At 40.9% G+C, this 22385-nt stretch overlaps 1 protein-coding gene across 3 annotated transcripts; it reads right to left on the bottom strand.

Annotated features, from left to right (window-relative positions):
* Window positions 1-1000: 1000 nt before the first annotated feature.
* Window positions 1001-22237, bottom strand: si:dkey-27h10.2 (uncharacterized). Of its 3 annotated transcripts, none has more exons than XM_063884284.1 (10): window positions 21991-22237; window positions 21091-21357; window positions 20418-20510; window positions 19513-19551; window positions 19224-19303; window positions 18492-18588; window positions 18284-18370; window positions 15239-15478; window positions 10752-10834; window positions 1001-1813 (listed from the first exon to the last, which is right to left on the bottom strand). In XM_063884284.1, the coding sequence occupies exons 1-9, from the start codon at window positions 22022-22024 to the stop codon at window positions 10794-10796; spliced, it is 978 nt and encodes a 325-aa protein (XP_063740354.1). In that variant the 5' UTR covers window positions 22025-22237; the 3' UTR covers window positions 1001-1813; window positions 10752-10793. The 3 variants fall into 3 exon arrangements, with proteins under 3 accessions (XP_063740354.1, XP_063740355.1, XP_063740356.1); XM_063884285.1 differs by having other exon boundaries at window positions 1001-1839; XM_063884286.1 differs by lacking the exon at window positions 10752-10834.
* Window positions 22238-22385: the final 148 nt, after the last annotated feature.

Consider the following 22385-nt stretch of genomic DNA (forward strand, 5'->3'; position numbering starts at 1 on the left):
GACCTGAGACATTTGGATCTAGTTCCGAGGAGGAACAGGTTTGTGTTCTGCTGCTCTGGATGGTTTGGTGCAGGGTGTCCATGACTGCGGTCAGGTTTGAGGGGAACGCCCACACATTTTAGATCCGCTCCTGCCGTCACTGCTGCACCGCAGGCTCAGTGCAGCATTTCATCTTCTTAATGGTGGATTAAAGCATCCTGCGGGCTGATTGATATAGGCCGGTAGTCTCGCTAGACTTTAAAGGAGAGCGGAAGCCCATGGAAACAGGCTTGATATAGCAGCTGGATCAGACCCAAATACTGGGCAACACACCACTGTACAAGGAAATTGTAAAAATATTATAAGGCTTGTGAAATTGAACAGGACTGAATATCCATATATATAAGCAACCCATGGGAAACCCCATACAGCAGTTACTTGTGCTTTATTGTGTGATAAATAGCATGCTTTTTCATCTTATCCCCGGGGTATGAAATGCAACAAATAGCTCCATAAAAATATGATTCATCCTTTAAGCTTCAGTTTAAGGTTTAATTAGCACCATAAAGAACTTTACTACACGTCTACTACCAGACATGGGTGCCTGAATAAGAAAGCCAGATACTGACCCAGGAGTGGATGGAGCAGTGTCAGGGATTCCTGTCTTTTAACACTGTCACTTTGAACTAAATGTGTTTGCACCTGGAGATCATGTTTGCACTTACAGTAAAAGGAGTCAGGGGCAATTTAAAAGTACAGTTGGTAAAAGTCAGCAGGGAAGCCACCGAGATGTATAACACCTTCTTATTGACTCGTTTTTTTCTCACGTCAATAACGCATGGATGAAAAGTTATGTGGATATCTTTCTACAATTATAAAGATAACTTGATTTTGAAGAAGTTATTTTGGTGAGATTTGTATCATTCATTTGGTTGCTTAGATTTAGGAAATGTATTTAATTTGGAGACCTTCTAAAAATATGAAAAAGAATGATGGTAAATAATGCCAGAAACATGTGGGAGAAAGTTAAAATACTTTCCTTTAATACATTCAAAGGACAATAACATTTTATCAATTCTTCAACACAATGAAAACATGAATTCAAATCAATGGGAATTGCATAGAAAAGCTAAATGTAGCATTTACAATAATAACATATGAAGTTGATACAATAACATTATTAACATTCACGTTATTTAAATGTGACAATCCTCAACAGACAATCTGTCTTCATGTTGTACTTTTATATTGTTATTATTGTATAATATTTTATGAATATATACCAAAAGTTATTTGGGGAAAAAAAGTCCACACTAAAGATGTCTATGGCTAAGAAGCTGGCAGTGAATACACTTGCATTATCACATACATTGAATTATAACAGCATTTATTTATTTACAATGCAATATTTAAAAACTATTAATAACCACTAATAGATCCTTAAAAACTATTTGTAACATATTGTGAAGTTGTACCAGTTGTACCACCCGAGCACAAATGTATTACAACATTTTTAACGCTGAATACTGATGCTGTAAGCTGTAATAGGGACATAAAATCCACTTAACGATAACATCAGAGTGTTATCAACCACTTGTTTTCTGTTTATAAATGCTTAAGTTGTACCCCTCGATAAATCTAGTAAATGTTGACCTTTTGTAATATCCTGAAATACAGTTAACAGTAAAACACTCAAAAAGCTCAGCTGAAATCTCATTTTGAAAAAGCTGCTCTGTAAAAAATACATTTGAGATTAAGGAAGAGATAACAGCCAATTAGATGTCTCAACGATGTGAACAGACATGCCCCTTTCCTCTGCGGTCACTCCGTCAATCTGAAAGAAAAGAAAAAGGCACAGAACTATGAAAACTAAGCATCCTGTCCGACAGATTTGTGTCCTACAATCAACTGCTTTTCCACTTGTAACTTCTGCTTTGGCCATGTTTATGTGGCCTTTGCCATGGCCTTTGACCTCCATGGAGAAACATCTGTTTGAAGGAAAAGACACCTGACATAATCCTGCTCCACATCTGTTGATGCGATTTATGCTTAACCATCAAGTGAGGATGCAAACGTTTGTGCAATCCTTGAGCGTTATGTGACAGCAGGACAGGGATGGTCAATCTTTAGATTCATCCAAATATTTGTCTATATAAGTGCAGAATTTGCTACTTATGTTAGTTTGCACTCTCAGCAGCCCTCATTAAAAACAACTGCTGACTCTTTCAACAGGTTTTAGGGCACTTAACTGCTCTATTGCACTTTGACAATCATTCAAGCCAAATGGTATATTTCAAAGTGGAATTTTGTTCTCTCAGATTTGACCGGAGTTAATTTGAACTGCATCCAATATAAACGAGTTTGGTTTTAGACCAGTAATGTGACCACTGAGGCTCAGGTTGCAGGTAAGACTCAGCATTGATCTTAGTCTATACAGCTATGCCGAGTTTAGCCATAGGGATAGATAGGGATCTGTGGAGGCCAGTTAGCCGCTAAAGTGAAACCCGGCTGCTGAAAGATGGGGCATTCCACGAGGGATTTAGTATTGTGAAAGAAAATGCACAACTGAATCCCATGCAAGGATGTTATTCCTTCTCCCTCACCCACATAGAGAAAACTATCAAATGCCATTCAGTTGAAACAATCACACTTTATGAAAACCATTTGAAGTTAAATATGTTATTTTCCCCATGTGGAGGAAAAAGGTAAAAAATGTAAATATTTATTTCACTTTAGTGTCCGCAGCTGAACATCTAGGTCATCTATAACAAAACTGAACTTGCATGTGTTTTGTGAGGTGATAAATGTGGTTATTGGGGCTATTGAAAAGACAAGGGGCGTACACAAAAACAGAAGTCTGAACAACTGGAGCGATAAAATGCAACAGACCTGACGGATTGATTACGCCAAGGTTAAGTTTGCTGAACTAGAATGAGGGATGTTTAAGAAAGCAAAAAGCAACATGCAGATTTATGGCTAACACGGAAGAAGGTAAAACTGTTAGTTCAGCTGTGAGCGAACGTATTGGGTCCCGGGTGCAATGCATAATGGCCCACTGCTGCTAACACTAGGATGGGTCAAATGCAGAATGTAAATTTCCCCTCTGTGGACGACTAAGGGTATATTCTTCCCTTCTCTTTTCTTTTAGGTATTTTTTTAAGGGCCGGTCTCTCCAGCATTAGTAATGCCACATTTCTGCGGCAATCAATTCATTATGATACATAGTTTCAGAAGATTCACTGTTACATTCACATTTGTTTGTGTTGTTTTCAACTTTGATGACTTTCACATTCCCTTACACATTTGAAATTGTATTTTTTAAAGGTTATTTTAAATACATGTGTAAATAGAGAAACAGACCTATCCATTCTTCACTGTTTCCTCATGAAGGTTTCAACATCAAGTTAAAAACTATATCATTTAAAGTTTTGACTTTTCGGGGGAATTTACATTCAGCATTTCCTGAGCTATCACCCGAGTTTACTTTAAAGTTTAAACTGTGTGTGAAAGATGGGAGACGGAGATGTTATAAAGCCATGGTGTTACTCTGACAGTTTGACACTGCCTGAGGAATGTGGAGTCGATGCCGGAGGCGATACCAGCAGGTGAATGAAGGTCCGTCTGTCAGCAGGCCTCCTGATCACAGCAGCACTGCCAACTGCACAAAGCCTGGCCAGGAATGTCTAAACCGGCCTGGAGAGAGGCCAACATGAGAGGAAACTGTCCCTACAACTGTAGACCTCATCGGGTTTGGAGCCGCAGGTCATTGAAAGAGTCAGCTGCTTGTGGATCTTGGCACGTGGACATGAAAGCGTTTGCATCTTCATGCTGTGTTCATCTTTTTATAACAAACATAAACTTTTTGGGGCATGGCTTGTTGCTAGGTCGATCAGTAGGTCAGTAGGTTTGTAGATGGTGAGTTATAGCAACTACGGAGTCTTGATTTTCTTCTAGCGACTACTAGAAGAGTATACGTTTTGATTTGAAAAACGTATAATCTTGATTTTTCTATTTAATCTGCTTGATGGACTGGCCAAAAATGTGTTCAATACTTTGGGTTATAACCCAAGATCTGCAAAACTAATGACCTTCCCATCAGCCTTTTGTGTTAAGTGACAATTAGTGAGTTGTTAGGAAATATGTCAGCTTGCTAACAGATGATCATTTCAAACCAAAGGCTGTGCTTGCAGAGAACAAATAAATAGGAAGAATAGGCAACACGTTCAATAAATCACAAAATGTCAAGGGTGTGATTGTTACCAACTGTCCGCTGTGACTCTACATAGTTCTCAATCTATTTCTATAATCTCTACAAATTGTTTTCACTATGTGACCCCTAACCGCTCCCGTTTTACTTCTTAGAGACTGGTGCGGCGTGGTGTAAAGAAGTGAAACATGCACTACTAAATTAAGCCCTATAAATGTTTTGCATGGCACCTGCCAAAGCATGGACTGGAGTACAAAGGGAGAATCTAGAAAATGTGACACTCCAGTTGTAAAATGCCTATAGTGTAAAAAGGAAAGGTCAAGGCCTGGCATAATTGGACATGTCCTAAAATTAAAGGATGGTGGTCAGGGAAAGTACAAGTAAGAGTTGAAGTGACAGCTCTATTTACTTTGCTTGACATGTACACCTGACGTGTGTATCAAAAAATCCACTCAAATATAGATTTTTTAAAAATGGTTCTTGAATAAACATTGGTTGTAAATTGTTTTTCATTTCAAAATATTTGTGTATCTATTTTTATTTGCCACATGCACATATATGAATGTATACATTTGTCTTTTTGAAGCATTTTGATGCTATATAAATGAAAATTGGAACTTGAATGTGAAGGAAAACTACTTAAGGAGACATTTAGTGCCTGCCAGTAAGCAATGCTTCATGTTTCCCTTGATGTTTTTCTGAAATATTGTTTTCATTTTTTTCAGGTCCTGTCATGTGCAACTATCTTTGTTAAAATGCTTCCTGGTTTACACCACACATCATCACAGCAGCCGCTGCTCATCAGATTCTGTAGAGACTTGTTAAATGACAGGCCAAGAATGTGGGCCAGTTGACACTGACATTGAGGACACATTATTCTTCTGCAGTCACTGTGTACCCTTTAATTAGATTGTCTGACCTGTGACCCTTGGAAAGGACTTCACCCAGAAGCCTCTGCAGGTCAAGGAAGCAAAGCAGGAAGAGCACACAGCCTATGGTTGGAAGAAATGAGACAGGAAGCTAACATCTGAGGCTGACATACAGTAGTCATTCAAACACAAAGAAACACTTCAATTGTGTGACCTCACAAGGGACTCAATTCCAAACAAACTAATCTAATTTGTTTAGAAAACACCAGTTTGTGTCCCTCGCTGTGTTTGTTCCACAGTTTCTTATATATTGACGGGGCTTTAAAGTTTATGGCATCCTCAGAAGTCAAAGGCCAAAGTCCACTGACAGATTTATATTTGTTGTTTGTTTAGGGTCCCTTGTATGCCGGGAATGGCTGTTAAACATGATTTCCTTATTGCAGCAAGTGAAAGGGACCCTCTGTGCATCTTATCCTTTGCTGCAGGATGTGTAAGTTGCACTACCAAAAGCTCTGTTTCTGTCAGATATCTTCAGGATTTCAACTACAAGGAAAGATTGCAGGAAGTGTACAGCATTTCATGTCATTGAAGCCGCTTGTAATGTGTCCTCTGTAGATATAGGGCATCTTTGGTACAACTTAATTTCTCTTAAAGCACCTTTTAATTAAACATGGTCACAACTATGTAACTATGACTGAATAAAGTAGAAAATAAAGTTAGAGAAAGATGTAAAAAATATGAGAAAATGGCCAAGAAATAGTCTTCCCACACAAACCACCTCTTCAGAAAATGTACTGATTTCTAGTTTTTATTTTGTAACCCTGACTTGTATAACTAGAATAACTATTTAATGTAAAGTATACATTAACGTTTCTGTATATCATCTCACAGAGCTTTGTAGGTTGACAATGATTAACCTAAACAAACCAAATGCGTCTTTTAATGAATGGTTGCTGATGTGAGTTTGCCAGGATGAAAGTGTGTGTGAGAGTCTGACTGTATATCCCAAAACACTGAGGAGAGTAAAATCAAACGCTACATGTGAAGTTTATTTATGAAACTGGTGATTATCAAATTACTGAAAATTCCCCTAGGGCATTACGGTCATATTTATTCAAGAACACTGCCTAGGGAAACACTTTTCCCTGTTCTGGGACTAATCCTCTTATCTTAATGCTGAATGACACTGACTTATTGTTGAGTCAACTTGAAAGCATTAAAGGCTTGACATTATGCTTTCCAGGTGCTATAAACACTGACATAGAGTAACATGAAGTGCCCTCGAAGAGCCCCTTTTCACTTTCAACTGCAAGCACATATCTATATGTCAGGTGTAATTTGTCTTGTTTGTAAGAAAACTACATAATTCACACCATGGCACTTGGGAATTTGAAACATTTTTGTTACCCAATACAACAGAAACTTTTCTCCATCTATAATAAAGCCTACTTTAAATCATTTAAATTAAAAAGCAACGTCTTCACAGGAAAAAAAGTGATGACACACAGCCTCAAAACTGCATGTAGTGCACATACCCCAGACAAAGCCCTCTAATGATGCATGGCTAATAGCTACCTTTACGACTTTGCAAAGTTTTCAATTTCTGGACCAAAACTTGATGTTTTGTGGTAAGAAGTCCGGAGGAAGGGGCAGAACCAGCCTCCACCAGCTGTTTTCTTTAGTCTGCGTTTTCCGACAGTGCCCTCCCTCCTGTAAAGTTGCCCAGGTCTGAACCACATCAAACCTCACCAGCAGGAAGCTCCTCTTCACTGTTATTACTGAGATACCGATCCTGCCTCCACCACATGCACCATTGTCATCCTGCACACCCATTAATCTGAGTTGACACCTGCAATGTCGTGCAAGTAAAATTACTACTTCTGCTATGACTGGAAAGCAGGAGAGAAAAAGCTTAAAAGTAAAATGTGACAGGTTTAATAGTTTAATTCAAATCTTCAATATTTGTTTAAGGTAAATGCATTTGTATGCTTTTAAACAGCAGTGGATAAGGTACTCAGATCTTTTACTTAAGTAAAGTGCCACAGTGTAGAAATACTTTGCTACAAGTGAAAGTCCCGCATTCCAAATTTTAGAACAAATATAAAAACTCAAAAATACTTAAAGCACCGAAAATGATGACTGTCTCAAACTCTTTCACCAGGGAAGAGCTCCTGTCCTTGTTTTATTGTATGGTTCTTTTCTTACAATTTATCTTCTTTGGCTGTGTTTATGTATGCACCAAATACACCATGGCAAATCCCTCTTATGTGTTAATGTACGAGGGATGATACCTGTTTCTGATTCTGATTATTTATGCAAAATGGCCATTTTCAAAATACTGTCTATAGTACCACCATTGATGATAAGTTAATGATTATTTGTGTAATTTCAGAAGAAAGTACCTCAAAAGTGTACCATAGTTCAGCACTTAAATTGATATACTTAGTTACAATCCAAAACATAAATCAGCTTTCACCCATTCATACAGAGCCTGCCGTACAAGTTGCCATCTGCTCGGTAAAACTGACACTCAAACGCTCACACACCATTATCCACGTCATCTGGTTTAATTATGGGTTAAATATTTCGCTCAAGGATACGTGAATGAATCGGAAAGAACAAGGTTTATTTTATGATCCTAATGCCTCATGGGTAACAAGAATATAATCTTCAGCTTCAGGTCCCTGACCCTCCTCAGCTCCATGACCTGTCTCTGAACCAGAAGCCCCTTTCAAGGAAGAGCTGCTGCAAATAAAACAAGTTGCTTCAAGCTAACTACTAACCTTTTTTGTCTCGCACAGTTAAATCTACCTTTGCCACTCTCTTTCACCTGTCTCCTCACTATGAAATGCTCATCCCAGGCATTACAGACTGTTTCCTCCAACATTAGCCATCAAACATGAAAGCTGGGCTCTGACTGGAAAATGACACAGTGCAGTCTCAGGTCTAATTATGCTGGTTTAGTTTATGACCTGTCAGCTAATGTCCATTATCCACGACTGCAGAATGGTGAGTGGTTTCTCATCTCTTCCCAGACCAGGTGGGAGTGAGTTAAGTGTTCACTTTTTCCTTTTCTATTATCTCTTTTTCAATTGTGTAACTTATTGTTTTACAACATGTGTTTACTGTGTAATTTTGAAGGCAGACTAATACTATTATTAGAGGCCCCAAATACCTGAGACAAAGGTACAAAAAAAAGGTTCTGTTTTGAATAACCTTTGATTGGGTTTCGAGATATATGTGATTTCATTCAAAATGTGTAATTAACTCTACTAATATGAAGGGAGTGCTCAGCACGGGGGGAAAAGGATCTAGATCCCATTCTATAAAAAAATGAGCACATAACAATGCAAGAGTAAATTAAGGCAGGGCAGTTTCCTAAATGATGTTTTTATATCATAGTAATGTTTGTGCCAAACTATATTTAGCTTTTTTCACATACAAGATGATATATGCTCATTTTCAGGTTCTTATTTGTATTTTGTGCCTCTAATGTGACATGTTTCCATGCTTTAATGTTCAAAAGGTTTTTATTTTCCTCATACTGCCTGTGCTGCAGCACCTTGTTGTGATGGAAACTTCTGAAGCAATGGAGACGAAACTCAGAGAGACACAGGACAGACACATTTGCTGCAGACACGAGGTGACACAGCAGTTGCCCGACCAATTCTGAAGAACTCTTCTGCTGCTTGAGGTTTTAACTAGTGTATAATCAACATTTCTCATCAGCGAGACCAAACAAATATGGACCCTGAATCTCCCCAAAGCTGTCGTCCATAGAAAAGAATGTGCGCCAGGGAACCTACGTTCCAAATGAGATGGGCTTCTAGACATCCCTGAACAATAAACTTTCATAGACTGGCAACTCCAAGGAGCCAAGGCTGCCCCTCCTTAATGGAGATAACAGCACCCCAAGGCCGTTAGCCCATGCCATGGGAAAATACACAGTGAAGGAGAAAATGATGATCTGTGTCAAAGTACTACCTAAGCCAAAAACCTTTCACGCTCTGTCTGAAACCAGAGCCCTGTCTGCTTGGTTAGCTGGCTAACTCTGTTGTGATTGGTCAACCGCTGAGAGATGTATCTCCCCTTAACCTACCACGTACAATGGGTTCAAGCACAAGCCAAAAGAAGCGCTAGTGTTATGTAATGATGTCACTTCGTTACAGAAGAAAACAAAGGAGTCCAATGGAGGCGTTTCAGGCAGAAGGGGAGGTGTGTGGGAGAGAAACTCCCTCTGGAAGGAACTTTGGGATTTTAGCCTTTGCAGACCGTTTACATGCACAAAACCTATGTAACACACTAACGGAAAGGATTAACCACAAAGAGCACAAAAGGGCCTCTTTAAGGCGTAAAATATCAGAGGAATGATGGATGAATTCCCTTTAGCTGCTTCTGTTTCAGGGTCCTGGTGTTGTGAATTCTGGCTCACTGTCACACTTTCAAATTGAGACACTTCAATAGAAAAAGCAATGGTTATTGTTTTTGGTAACACCTCTGCTTTTCCTACTATGACAGGTCAAACCATCTGCTGTAACAGAGGAGAACTTAAACACATACTCCAGTGACATATCGATAATATGAATTAAAATTATCATTTGGTGTCACAGTTATCCTGTTAGATAGCTTGAAGACTCTATACGTGCACAGGTATTTAGAGAGAATTAAAATGAGATGCTTGGGATTTCTGAAGCTGGTGTTTTTGTATGAGCGGAGATGATCCGTGACTGCTAACACCTCTCAGATGTGAGCTTATCATCAGCTGTTTAGAGCGGTGTGAATTCCTCAAGCCTCAAGCTTTGGCCCTGAGTGTTTCTGAGCAGATAGGAAGAGAGAGGCAGTGCAGGTGCAGATGCGAGCCTTACATCCTGAAGCACATGATGATTGGACTGAGAGGACATGTGTTAGTACTTGTGTGGGAGGAATCCCATCCATCAGTGGCAGAAAGAGCAGGAGGAATAAGAGGAGGTTTGGAGCAACTGTCTTTTTTCATAATTATTTACAACAATTAAACCTATAGATGATCTAAAAGATTGAATGAAAGTTGTTTTTAAATTATTTTTCATACAAAATAAGAGAAAAAAAGACCTAGTGATTTCTGACATTGAAGTGCAGAATTGTTACATATTACTTTTAATAAAATTAAACCAAACTCAAGGTCCACCTATCATTGGATTGACTTTGCTCAGTTGTCATCATGTGTCATCACCTAAATGCAAAGCTTTGCCCACTCCATAATGAAGATGGAGACCATGACATAGTTAAAACATGGAGATAAGCTTTTAAGTGAACCTTGAGTTAATGTTATTGCTGACGAACTAAAAGTACCTTACACACAAAAACTCAAATCTAAATAATTATTTATAAAAGCAATAAAAAGTTTGAATGATATATTTATGTTGTAATTCTGACATTTTGAACAGGCAGGCAGGCAGGCTCAGTTTATGGGTGCAGCTTTCATCGTGTATTAATAAACTACTGGACGCCCAACTGTCAATTTGATTTAGAGTTTTCGGGACATGCACACACTGGCAATAACTCCTCTATTTTTAATATCTTAATTCAGGACAGGAAGCTGAACTCCTGCACAGTAAATAAGGTCTGTGGCCCTGGATTTCAAGATGCTTATGAATACCTGAGCATGTTGAGAAGTAAATCAGCAGCAGCAGAACCTGTGTCCCCATTGTGTGTCTTACCGATTTCCTGGAGAACTGCACAGGGTTAGAGAGGACACTATCTCACACCGGACTGTCCCAGAAGATGTTGTTTTTCTTCAAATCTGTGTCAGAGAAGCAAGGGTTTAACAGTGGAGTGTTACTGCTTTATATTTTGGTAATTTCAATAGTGTTTACTTGTTTGACAGTTCATAGATTATTTATATTCATAGTCAACTGTGTATACATCTTTTCTATAATGCCAGTTTATTTTTATTTCTATTTTTTCTTTGAGATGTCTGTACTTTAGAATTGTTTATTTCTTCTTTTTATTTCTAATTCTTTGCTATGCCTTGTATTGTATTATGCTGCTGCAACACAAACATTTCCCAGTTTGGGATTAACCCTTTCCGAGAACCAGCACCTTATCGTGGTGGAGAGGTTTGTGTGCCCCGATGAACCTGGGGGCTGTGTTGTCTGGAACCTTGTGTTCCTGGTAGGGTCTCCCTTGGCAAATTGGTCTCAGGTAAGGGGCCAGACTAAGATTGGTTCAAAAGACCTCATGACAAACAAATATGAAAGCGAGGATACCCGGCCCGGAGGAAGCCCGGGGTCCCCTTCTGGAGCCAGGCCCAGAAGGAGGACTTGTCAGCGAGTGTCTGGTGGCCGGGCTTGCCACGGAACCCGGCTGGCCACAGCCCAAAAAAGCAACGTGGGCAACACCTCCGCTTCCCCGTCCCACGGGCCCACCACCTACGGGAAACAGCGATGGGGTCGGGTGCACTGCCAGAAGGGTGGCAGTGAAAGCAGAAGGTCTCGACGGACCAGACTCAGGCGACAGAAGCTGGGTTTGGGGACGTGGAATGTCACCTCTCTGGGGGGGAAGGAGCCGGAGCTTGTGCGGGAGGTGGAGCGTTACCAGTTGGATCTGGTGGGGCTCACCTCTACGCACAGCGTCGGTTCTGGAACCTTACTTCTGGATAGGGGTTGGACCCTATTCTTCTCCGGAGTTGCCCAAGGTGTGAGGCGCCGAGCAGGTGTGGGGATACTCACAAGCCCCCGGTTGAGTGCCGCTTTGTTGGAGTTTACCCCAGTGGACGAGAGGGTCGCCTCCCTACGCCTGCGGGTCATGGGGGGGAAAACTCTGACTGTTGTGTGTGCTTATGCACCAAACAGCAGTTCAGAGTATTCGGCCTTCTTGGAGACCCTGAAAGAAGTCCTGTATGGGACTCCTGAAGGGGACTCCTTAGTCTTGCTGGGAGACTTCAACGCACACGTGGGCAATGATGGAGACACTTGGAGGGGCGTGATTGGGAGGAACGGCCCCCCTGATCTGAACCAGAGTGGTGGTTTGTTACTGGACTTCTGTGCTAGTCATGGATTGGCCATAACAAACACCATGTTCGAACATAAGGATGCTCATAAGTGTACGTGGTACCAGAGCACCCTAGGCAGAAGGTACATGATCGATTTTGTTATCGTATCATCGGACCTAAGGCCGCATGTTTTGGACACTCGGGTGAAGAGAGGGGCGGAGTTGTCAACTGATCACCATCTGGTGGTGAGTTGAGTTTTCAAAGCCTCCATTGCCGAAGCTGCGGCGGGGAGCTGTGGTCTCAAGGTCTTAGGTGCCTCAAGGGGCGGTAACCCTCGAACCTCCTGGTGGACACCAGGTCAGAGAAGCCGTCCGACTGAAGAAGAAGGCCTTCCGGGATATGTTATCCCTGGGTACTCCTGACGCAGTTGCAAGGTATCGATGGGCCCGAAGGGCAGCAGCCTCAGCCGTGGCCGAGGCAAAGCAGCGGGTGTGGGAGAAGTTCGGAGAAGCCATGGAGAAGGACTTTCGGTCGGCACCAAAGTTATTCTGGAAAACCGACCGACACCTCAGGAGGGGGAAGCAGGGAACCATACAAGCTGTGTACAGTAAGGATGGGACGCTGTTGACCTCAACTGATAGTGTGTTAGGGCGTTGGAAGGAACACTTTGAGGAACTCCTGAATCCGACAACTCCGCCCTCTATGTTAGAAGCGGAGCTGGAGTATGAAGGGGGATCAATTCCAATCTCACAGGGGGAAGTCACTGAGCTAGTTAAACAGCTCCACCTTGGCAAAGCCCCGGGGGTGGATGAGATCCGCCCAGAAATGCTGAAGGCTCTGGGTGTTGAGGGACTGTCATGGTTGACACGTCTCATCAACATTGCGTGGAAGTCGGAAACAGTACTGAAGGAGTGGCAGACCGGGGTGGTGGTTCCTCTTTTTAAAAAGGGGGATCAGAGGGTGTGTGCCAATTACAGAGGCATCACATTACTCAGCATCCCGGGAAAGTTTACTCTAAGGTGCTGGAAAGGAGGGTCCGGCCGATTGTCGAACCTCAGATTGAAGAGGAACAATGCGGTTATCGTCCTGGTCGTGGAACGATGGACCAGCTTTTCACTCTCGCAAGGAGTATGGGGTGAGGGGGTCTCTACTCAAGGCCATCTAATCTCTGTACTCTCAAAGCGAGAGCTGTGTCCGGGTCCTCGGTAGCACGTCGGACCGATTTCCGTTGAGGGTTGGCCTCCGCCAGGGCTGCGCTTTGTCACCAATCCTGTTTGTGATATTCATGGACAGGATTTCGAGGCGTAGTCGTGGGGGAGGGGGTCTGCTGTTCGGCTAAGGATAGCACCACTGCTTTTTGCAGATGATGTGGTACTAATGGCTTCATCGGTCTGTGACCTTCAGCACTCACTGGATCGGTTCGCGGCAGAGTATGAAGCGGCTGGGATGAGGATCAGCACCTCCAAATCTGAGGCCATGGTTCTCAGCAGGAAACCGATGGACTGTCCACTCCAGGTAGGGAATGAGGCCTTACCCCAAGTGAAGGAGTTCAAGTATCTCGGGGTCTTGTTCTCGAGTGAGGGAACAATGGAGCGTGAGATGGGCCGGAGAATCGGAGCAGCGGGAGCGGTACTGCAGTCGCTTTACCGCACCGGTGTGACGAAAAGGGAGCTGAGCCAGAAGGCAAAGCTCTCTGTCTACCGGGCCATCTTCGTTCCTACCCTCACCTATGGTCATGAAGGATGGGTCATGACCGAAAGAACGAGATTGCGGATACAAGCGGCCAAAATGGGATTTCTCCGCAGGGTGGCTGGTATCTCCCTTAGGGATAAGGTGAGAGGTTCAGTCATTCGGGAGGGACTCTGAGTAGAACCGCTGCTCCTTCGCTTTGAAAGGAGCCAGTTGAGTTGGTTCGGGCACCTAGTGAGGATGCCACCTGGGCGCCTCCTAGGGAGGTGTCAGGCACGTCCAGCTGGGAAGAGACCGAGGGGTAGACCTAGGACCAGGTGGAGGGATTATATCTCTTCGCTGGCCTGGGAGCAACTTGGAATCCCCCAGTCAGAGCTGGTTGATGTGGCCAGGGAAAGGAAAGTTTGGGGCTCTCTGCTGGAGCTGTTACCTCCGCGACCCTGACGGAAAGAGCGGGACAAGATGGATGGATGGATGGATCGATGGATGGATGGATGCATTAATAAATTCATTCCTATCTTATCTTATCTTAAAAATGTATATCATGATGTTAAACCCCCCTCCCAAAAAAAGTTTGCATTGTGATCTGATTAGTTTGTGTACCGTATAAAGTAAGAGTAATTGAATGAATAGTACCAAAAAGAAGGTGTCATTTTACATCCAGTAAGGAGAAGCTACAGCAATGACTTTCTCCAATATGGGTTCAGCGAGAAGGATTTGTTGGTTGCGGTTTGTAAACACAACACTCAAAGTTGTCCCCCTCTCCATTGAGAGTTAAGGTTCTTGCCAGAGGGTAAAAGCCTTGCTATTTTTGTGTCCACCATTCTTGCTTGCTTCCTCTTGGATGTGTGCGTATGATCTTGCACCGGATTTCTACATTTTACTTGGAATTTCCAAGCAATTGCAGAAGTTGTACACACTATACTTTGAAAAGGTGAATGACTGCCTATTTGTATGTTGTTATTGATAAGGAATTTATTTGTCCTTTAGTTTTTGATTTTAATCATTCTAGCCTTCATCTCTCCTGTCACTCCTCTCTTTACATGCTCAGGCAAACTGCCTAGGGAGAGTGGTTCCTACTAGTATGATCAACCACAGCTGTGTATTACACTTGATCATGAAACAATCCTTTCTTGGACAGTAACAGAGAAATTTGCCTGTGATAGGGACATGACTTGCAGCATCTTCTAGTATAATGTTGATTATGGATTGGGAGTGATTGGTTTGTGCAGGGTCTGTGTCACTACGGTGTCTCAGCAAATGCCTGTCAATTCTCCAGTCCTACTTTCAATACGACTTCAGTGTCTGATATCAATTTGAAGATCTTCAGTGTTCTTCTGGTTCTTAGTTTCTTAACCAACAAGCAGGTCAGCAAATTTAACATAACAGTACAGTATGGGCTATTACTGCTTTCAATCTTTATTAATCAAAAGCATATGATTTCATGTGCAGATGAGTCTATGTTTCTAATCTCTGTGTCTCAATTAGTACAAGGAATGACAATGACACACTTTAAATACCGACCTCTCTTCTGACTGAAGTCAGCACTGTTGCTGTTGTTCTCATTTGTCTCCTTCAGCGATTCCAAAGACGTCTTGTTGGAGACAACGCCCTCGTCGTCAGTTTTTTCCTCCAGACTCAGCTCCACAAGTGGAGGGGGGCTCTGTTCAACAACTTCGTCTTTGGGTTTGTCCTCAGCGCTGTCTGGGGATGGCACCAGAGCTGCAGACTCGCCGGGATCCTCAACAGGTTTATCAGCTTCAGCTGTGAAGGACAACAAAAAGCAAACTGCTGTTTCAGTGCTTCACATATAAGTTAAAACAATATGTGAATTAGTAAAACAATACCCAGCTTGAGTCATAATGGAAAACCCTGAAAAAACCAACATTTATGACATTCCTGTTTAATAGGAAGTTAGACTGTTGCAATACATTCATTGCATACATGTGGTTACAACATTATTTCAACTCCTGTGACATTGCACATTTGATATTTGGTTCACCACATTCTGTGCTTAGCACCCAGTGCGTCCAGTCCACATAGCCTGTAGTGGTGTTACTCTCTGACAGTCAGGGGGGAGATTTTTCTCTGAGAAGGCATTTGAGGGGGCCACCATGTTGGTAATGAGGCGGCTGATTACTGACCAGACCCTAATGAGCCACAGCCATGCAGCTGTTGGAAGCTGTGGGAAAGTAAGGCGGCCCCATCATTATCTGACCCGAGGTTAGGATAGAGGGAAAGCGCAGATGAAGGGGATGAAGGGGAGAGGAAGGTGACCGTCTGTTCTAGACATGATTCTGCCATGAGTAAGATGGCTCCTTGGGCCTCATTCCAATCTTCAGAGAATCATCATGTCTATGTGGTTTATGGCGGATGACTAGACGCTTTATCACAGGTGAATTCCTGAGCTAACTGTCAGCTTAGCTTTCTATTTTGGTATACTCAGACTGCACATGAGATCTGTAGTTGGTACTTGTTGTATAAAAAGTCATAAAAGTCATTCTTTTGGGACATTGATTTAGAATTTTTCCAATTACGTTTTTTCTAGCGCTTTCATCAGGCTAAGCTAAGGGCAATGTAGTTCAGCTATATCCACAAAGGCAAACATCTATATGGCCAATATTTCCAACTCTGAGAAACTTAAACTTGAACAATCTTAAAAAAAAGAGTGCTAGGTAAAAAGTTCAAATGTGCATTTTTTAAAATTTTGACGGTAAATTGTCCCTTTAAAGAATGAGAGCAGGGGGGAACTGCTGGCAACACCTTCTCAGAAGTAGAACAAATAATGCTTAACAGCCTCTTGAAAGCTCACTAATTACCACTTTGAGAACAACAGCTGGGTGCAGTGACTATAAATAGTTTTTCTGGAGTTACACCACAAAAGTATCCTGATACAGATGATCCCCCCAACTTTTACCTAGCACCATCACCAACAACTGCAAAAGGGAACTCTATCCTGATAAAAGTTAACTATGATATGTTGCTTTTGTTTCCTTTAAGTTATTTGAGTCATCCGTTTGCAACATGATGTGATCATCTTTTTCCTGTAACACCTATTTTCATGCTGATGTCATATTGTGGTTTGGATAAGCTTCTTATCACTGTGAAACACAGATATTCAACACGTTTCCGCTTAAGATTTAAAAACAACAATAAGCTGCTCATTACACTTCAATCTCATTTACTACATAAAAACACTTTTGTACCCAGATATATTATTTTTATCGATTGGGGATGAGGGAACATAAATTAAGGCGGGGTGGATTTCCATGATGTAAAGGGTGTGACATTGTGGCTGGTTATTTTCAGTCTTACTGCACACGAAAATGTCCAGCAGGAGTTGCAGAAGGTAAGCCTAGGACAATTCTTGTCACAGAGATTTTGTTCTCCACAATTTGGAAAGGGTTCTGTTGATTTCTTCACTAGTTTAAACACTTGAGATACAACAAGTGAGTTTGAGTTCTCTAGTCTAGACAAGCAGATGTCAGTAACAAACCCCGATGCATAGACTAGACATCTGGCTGTCCACCTGCTCTGATTGCTAACAAATGTGAAAAAAAAAACTCAATGAGAGGAAGAGCACCATTTGAGGTAACTGCTTTCCGAAGAGGCCAGCAGCACTGTCCATTTAAACACATTGTGGCCCAGAGCAGAGAGGCAAGCCCGGGCATGAACTGTAGCTTGTGTCTTGTATCTCAGCCTGGGATGACAGGGGAGAGAGTTGGCTTTAGAGGGGAAGTAATCCTCTTTAATTCACAAGTATGTAGCTTGATTAGCAACATTTGGGATAAATACCTGCTACATAGGGACAAAGGCTGAAGTATGTTTTTAATCAGTATTTAAATGACATAAAAGGACACTCATAGATTGCAACCTGTTATAAAATGAATGGTCATTTCGTAGGCCACATGCTTAACAACACATGTAGGATGAGGCCAGAGCTGCAGTTCTTGCTTTGTGGACAACCTTTGTTTACTTGGCTTCCATTTCCCCCATGTGCTGGATGAGAGTACTGCAATGGACATGTTCAACTCTCCTTCTCAAAGTAAGGAAGGTGTTGTGCAATCACTTTCCATCACAGACATTTCAAAATGTTTTTGTGGAAGTTTTTAACTGTTCTGCATTAATTTCCACAAGTTGTTTTTCAAGCCCTGTACAGAATTACAGATATCCTTTCTGTGAAATTCGAACCAACAAAGCTCACAATAAATTCATTCACTGACAACATTGCCTGACATGAAGTTCAAATGTAAATGTATTTGAGTTCATACTTTTAAATTAAGCTGGCAAATCAATGCCTGCATTGAAGCATAGCACATTTTGAATTCATATGTAAATATTGTACCTGCTATCTAACAGCATCTCAGTGTAAATTTAGTTTAGAGAACACTCAAACTTTACTTCCTCTTTCCAGTTGAACGGAACTTATGAAAGAGGAAATAACACTCAATTAGCCCATAAACACTAAGCCCTCAATTAGCCCAAAATTCACAACTCTATTCTCCACGACCATCACAAAAGTCCTGTTTCTCACAGCTCCTTTATACAACAATACAAAAAAGGTCTTACCCTTCTGCTCCTCCTGTACTTCTGGTTTAGCCTCTGGTTTTTGCAGCTCTTTTGTAGTAGTTTCTGCACTTTCAAAGGTTTGCAGACCTACAAGGTTCACATTAATAAGGATTTATAGATTTCTAAAACTACATAGCTCAATATGTTTGGATAGCAAAGCTCATTTTCTAAACATTGTATACACTTGAACATGGCATGTTGGACTGACTGTTCTGAGGTGCAGCATCAACAGGAAAGTCGGGCTCCATGGTGCTGAGAGGGATGTTAGCTTCATCTGGTCTGGAAGTGAAATCGACAGAGTAGCGCTGTAGGAAGAGGAGATTGAGAACAAAGGAACACAGTTTATTGCCATAAATTAAGGAAATTATTCTACAATTTGAGAAATATGATTAGTGATACATCTTCCTTTTCTGAATTGCTAAATATGAAGCTTTCACTAGCAGCTGGTTAGCTTAGCTTAACGTAAAGAGAGGAATAAAGGGGAAATAGTCAACCTCCTTCCCTGTAAAGGTGAGAAAACCTGTACGCCAGCCCCTCTAAAATTAACACCTTATTGGTTTAAATAATGTCAAGATACAAAAAGGTCATGGTTTTAGGGCTTCGGCACAATTAGCTTAATAAGTCCAGTAAATAACTACCAGTAATTAAAACAAATGAAGGCTGCTTTAGTGTTTGTGTAGAATCAACAAACAAACAAACAAACTATAATGTATTTTTAATTGGTAGGCTTTACGTTAGTTGTTTCCCCTTAGTTTTTATGATGATCTTTTAGTGATCTTGGTGATTCTCGCTTGATGTTGTAAGAATCCAACTGCTGTCAGAGTGTTATTAATATTATTACTGATCCAAAAGAAAGAAAGCAAATAAGCATAATTCCTAAAATGTGAAATATTTGTTGTTAGTGTGTTTGGTAGTGGACACAAACAGCTACCCTACTTACCCTTGCTCTTTTCCGTGCGATGAAGCAGGCAACTCCAAATGCAACAGCAACAAGGATGATCACAACTAGGATGATAATGCCTGAAGGAGGTGAAACAGCTCATGTTTATAAATACGAAGACATTTTCTCACACAAAGATATATTTCTACGGTTCAGATCAGAATCAGAATACCTTTATTAGTCCCAAATTAATGAGTTAGTTAATGACTAAACTCACAATATTGTTACTGCCTCAAATAAACATTTTGATTTATTATCATGTGCTGAAGCATATTTAAATGTAACTCACCAGTGTTGTAGTTATTGCTCTTTATTGGTTTGGGAGTTTCTGTAAGAAATACAAAAGGATTAATACATGAAAAAGTGTCTATCAAATGTTGCCATTGAATATAAAGTATAAACCTGCTAGTCAAATAAAACCTTCCGTTGTTAAACAGTCAGAAGGAAAATCTTCCGAGCTTCAATCCATTATCAATAACATATGAACTTGTTTTAAAGCAGCATTCACATATTTCTGACCACTTGAGAGCGATAAAACCAGACTAAAACCAACCAGTGATGTTGTCACCTAGTCCTAGAAGATTCAAAATTGCGTTGATAAATTCACTGGTTTCTTTTAAGATGGTTTTGTCGCACCTAACACAGGTGATACTGGTATTTGGAGACATCTTTCTGTCAAACTGATGAAGTCCAATGTTCCCATTTTCCTGATTGCTATCAATTCCCCAAGTACATTTCTTTATATCTTTAGCTCCTTCATGCTCCACCATGTTAACCTGCTAGTTGCTGATTGTGTCAGTCGTGCAGTAGCGTGGCAGTGGGTTTATGAGGTGGGGGCAAACCAAATCTCTCCGTTTATAAAACTGGAAACAATGCGTGCAAACATTCTCTGTACAGAATCACCTTTCATCATTGTCTATCAAAAATGTTATTCTAAAATATTAAAAAATGTAAGCTTTAAAGTATTAGCAATTCAGAAAAATGTGTCTTATCATCCAAATAAAATAAATATAACTGAAGTTGTTTCATTCTGAAGTTTGCAGTCTATCCAGCGTTATAAGTCTACCATATCTGCTGAAGTCTAAAGTTATGGTACAAAGAGGATTTCCCCCAGATGGTAATGTAAGATCTTCAGATTAAGCAGAGAACACCACATTGTAGAATATTGTTTATTAATCAGCAGTCTCAACTCACTTTTTTCATCTGGTGCAATGACCATCGGTTTTTTGCTAACCATGGCTTTAGGTGTGGTCATGGGCGTGTCGGGAATTGTTATATCATTGCCACCTGAATTGCAGAAGCAAACAATGATGCCAACAATGATAAATGAGAGAACGTCTGATGATGAATTGACTTCCTGTGAGAGTACAAAATGATTGGCAATACAACAGTGTTTGGTAAATGCATAGGTGGAAGAAGCAGTCAGACATTTTACTTAAGTTAAAGTTGTAGTAATATGCAGCTGACATTCTGTTGTCAAATTGTAATTAAGTATAAAAAAAGTATGAGCATCAACAAAAAACGTTAAGCACCTACAGTAAAACAATTTAATAACATATATTTTATTATTACAATTATTGATACATTCATCATCACTTTATTCAAATATAGGGGCTTGGCCTGGGAACTGGAAGGTCACCAGTTCAAGTCCCCGAAAGACCAAGTGCCACCGTGGTGTCCCTGAGCAAGACACTGGTTACCTACACTGCTCCCCAGGCGCCGTACATAATGGCAGCCCACTGCTCCTAACACTAGGATGGGTCAAATGCAGAGACCGCATTTCGTTGTCCTAGTACTTGTACTCTGTGCAATGACAATAAAGTTGAATCTTCAGTTGAATCTTCTTCATCATCAAATAACAACTCACCTTTCACTGTTGAGGTCAGATTGGTTTTGGGAGCCATGGTGCTGTTAATGGTGGTAGGTGTGACGTTGGCTGTGGTTTGGCTGGTGGTGGTGAGGATGTTATATCCGCCCCCTGTCATATCAGAGGTATTGGGAGTGTTGAGGGTTGTTACAGTGGTGGAATTAAGGTCACTGTTCGCTGGGGTCATATCGGTGGTATTGGCAGTGATGAGGGTTGTTACGGTTACGGAATTTGAAGTTGGGGCTGTTTCAGAAACCACAACCAAACCTGTAGGAAAGCATACAGTCAATTCAAAACTACTTATCACCTCGTTTAATATATTAAAATGTACAAAAAAATTTGAATGTTGTTTATTTGGTCTCAAACGTATGATGTGCTGTATGTAAATGTTGTTTGATTTTCCAGTGCTAAAAAACACCAAGTAATCTGAATCGGAAAAAAAAAAATTTAAGTATAAAACATTGCCAACGTGTTGATATTAAACAACCTTAACAGTAAACATGTTGTTGTTTACGAATCATCGGTAGACTTTGCAACACATACACGTCTGTTAACTGTAAGCCTTAAAGGGAACCAGTTACATAGGTGCTGTATTTTAAGGTGTGGTCATGCTTGACTCATGCTGTTTATCTCTTACACTCTGACATCAGTCTTTTATCTTTTAGCTAAATATTGTAATTGGGAAAAGCATATATATAAGTATTTCATTGCATTTTGCCATGTACTTTTAGTTACCTGAAGCCAGTCAAAGACAACAAACTGTATCTGTATATACAGGGTTCTTACTAAACCAAGTACTTGACAACAGAACTTAACATATTGTTCGTCATAAAACCAATGAGTAATACAGTATTATCAGATGCATTTCAATAAAACATGTAAACAAACAAAGAGTCTTACCTATGATGTAGAAGAATAGCCTAAGCGAAGGCATTGTAAGTCTGTTTGATGACAGCAGCAGGTGGGAAAAGTCTAGATTTATATTTACAGTATGAATTATCAGAGTCTGAGCCTGGAGGTGATACTTTAATACGATGCTTTCCTTCCTCAATGGCTAAGAGCACTGCATGCATGCAAAGGAATCCAAAAAGAGGATCAACACTCTGACCAAAGCAGGATGCATAAGAGAACCCTGTTGCTCAAATGAATAAAGTGACAGGAAACGTAAGGCCGGTATCTTGCTCAACAATATCATCACAAAGTGAGGTAGCAGATATGTAGATTGATCTAATTTGATCCACTCTGTATCTACAGTTACTTCCTTCAGTGAAGAGTATGGTATACGTGTGCCTGTT

The sequence above is a fragment of the Eleginops maclovinus genome, chromosome 5 (assembly GCF_036324505.1).
Source record: "Eleginops maclovinus isolate JMC-PN-2008 ecotype Puerto Natales chromosome 5, JC_Emac_rtc_rv5, whole genome shotgun sequence".
Taxonomy (NCBI): domain Eukaryota; kingdom Metazoa; phylum Chordata; class Actinopteri; order Perciformes; family Eleginopidae; genus Eleginops; species Eleginops maclovinus.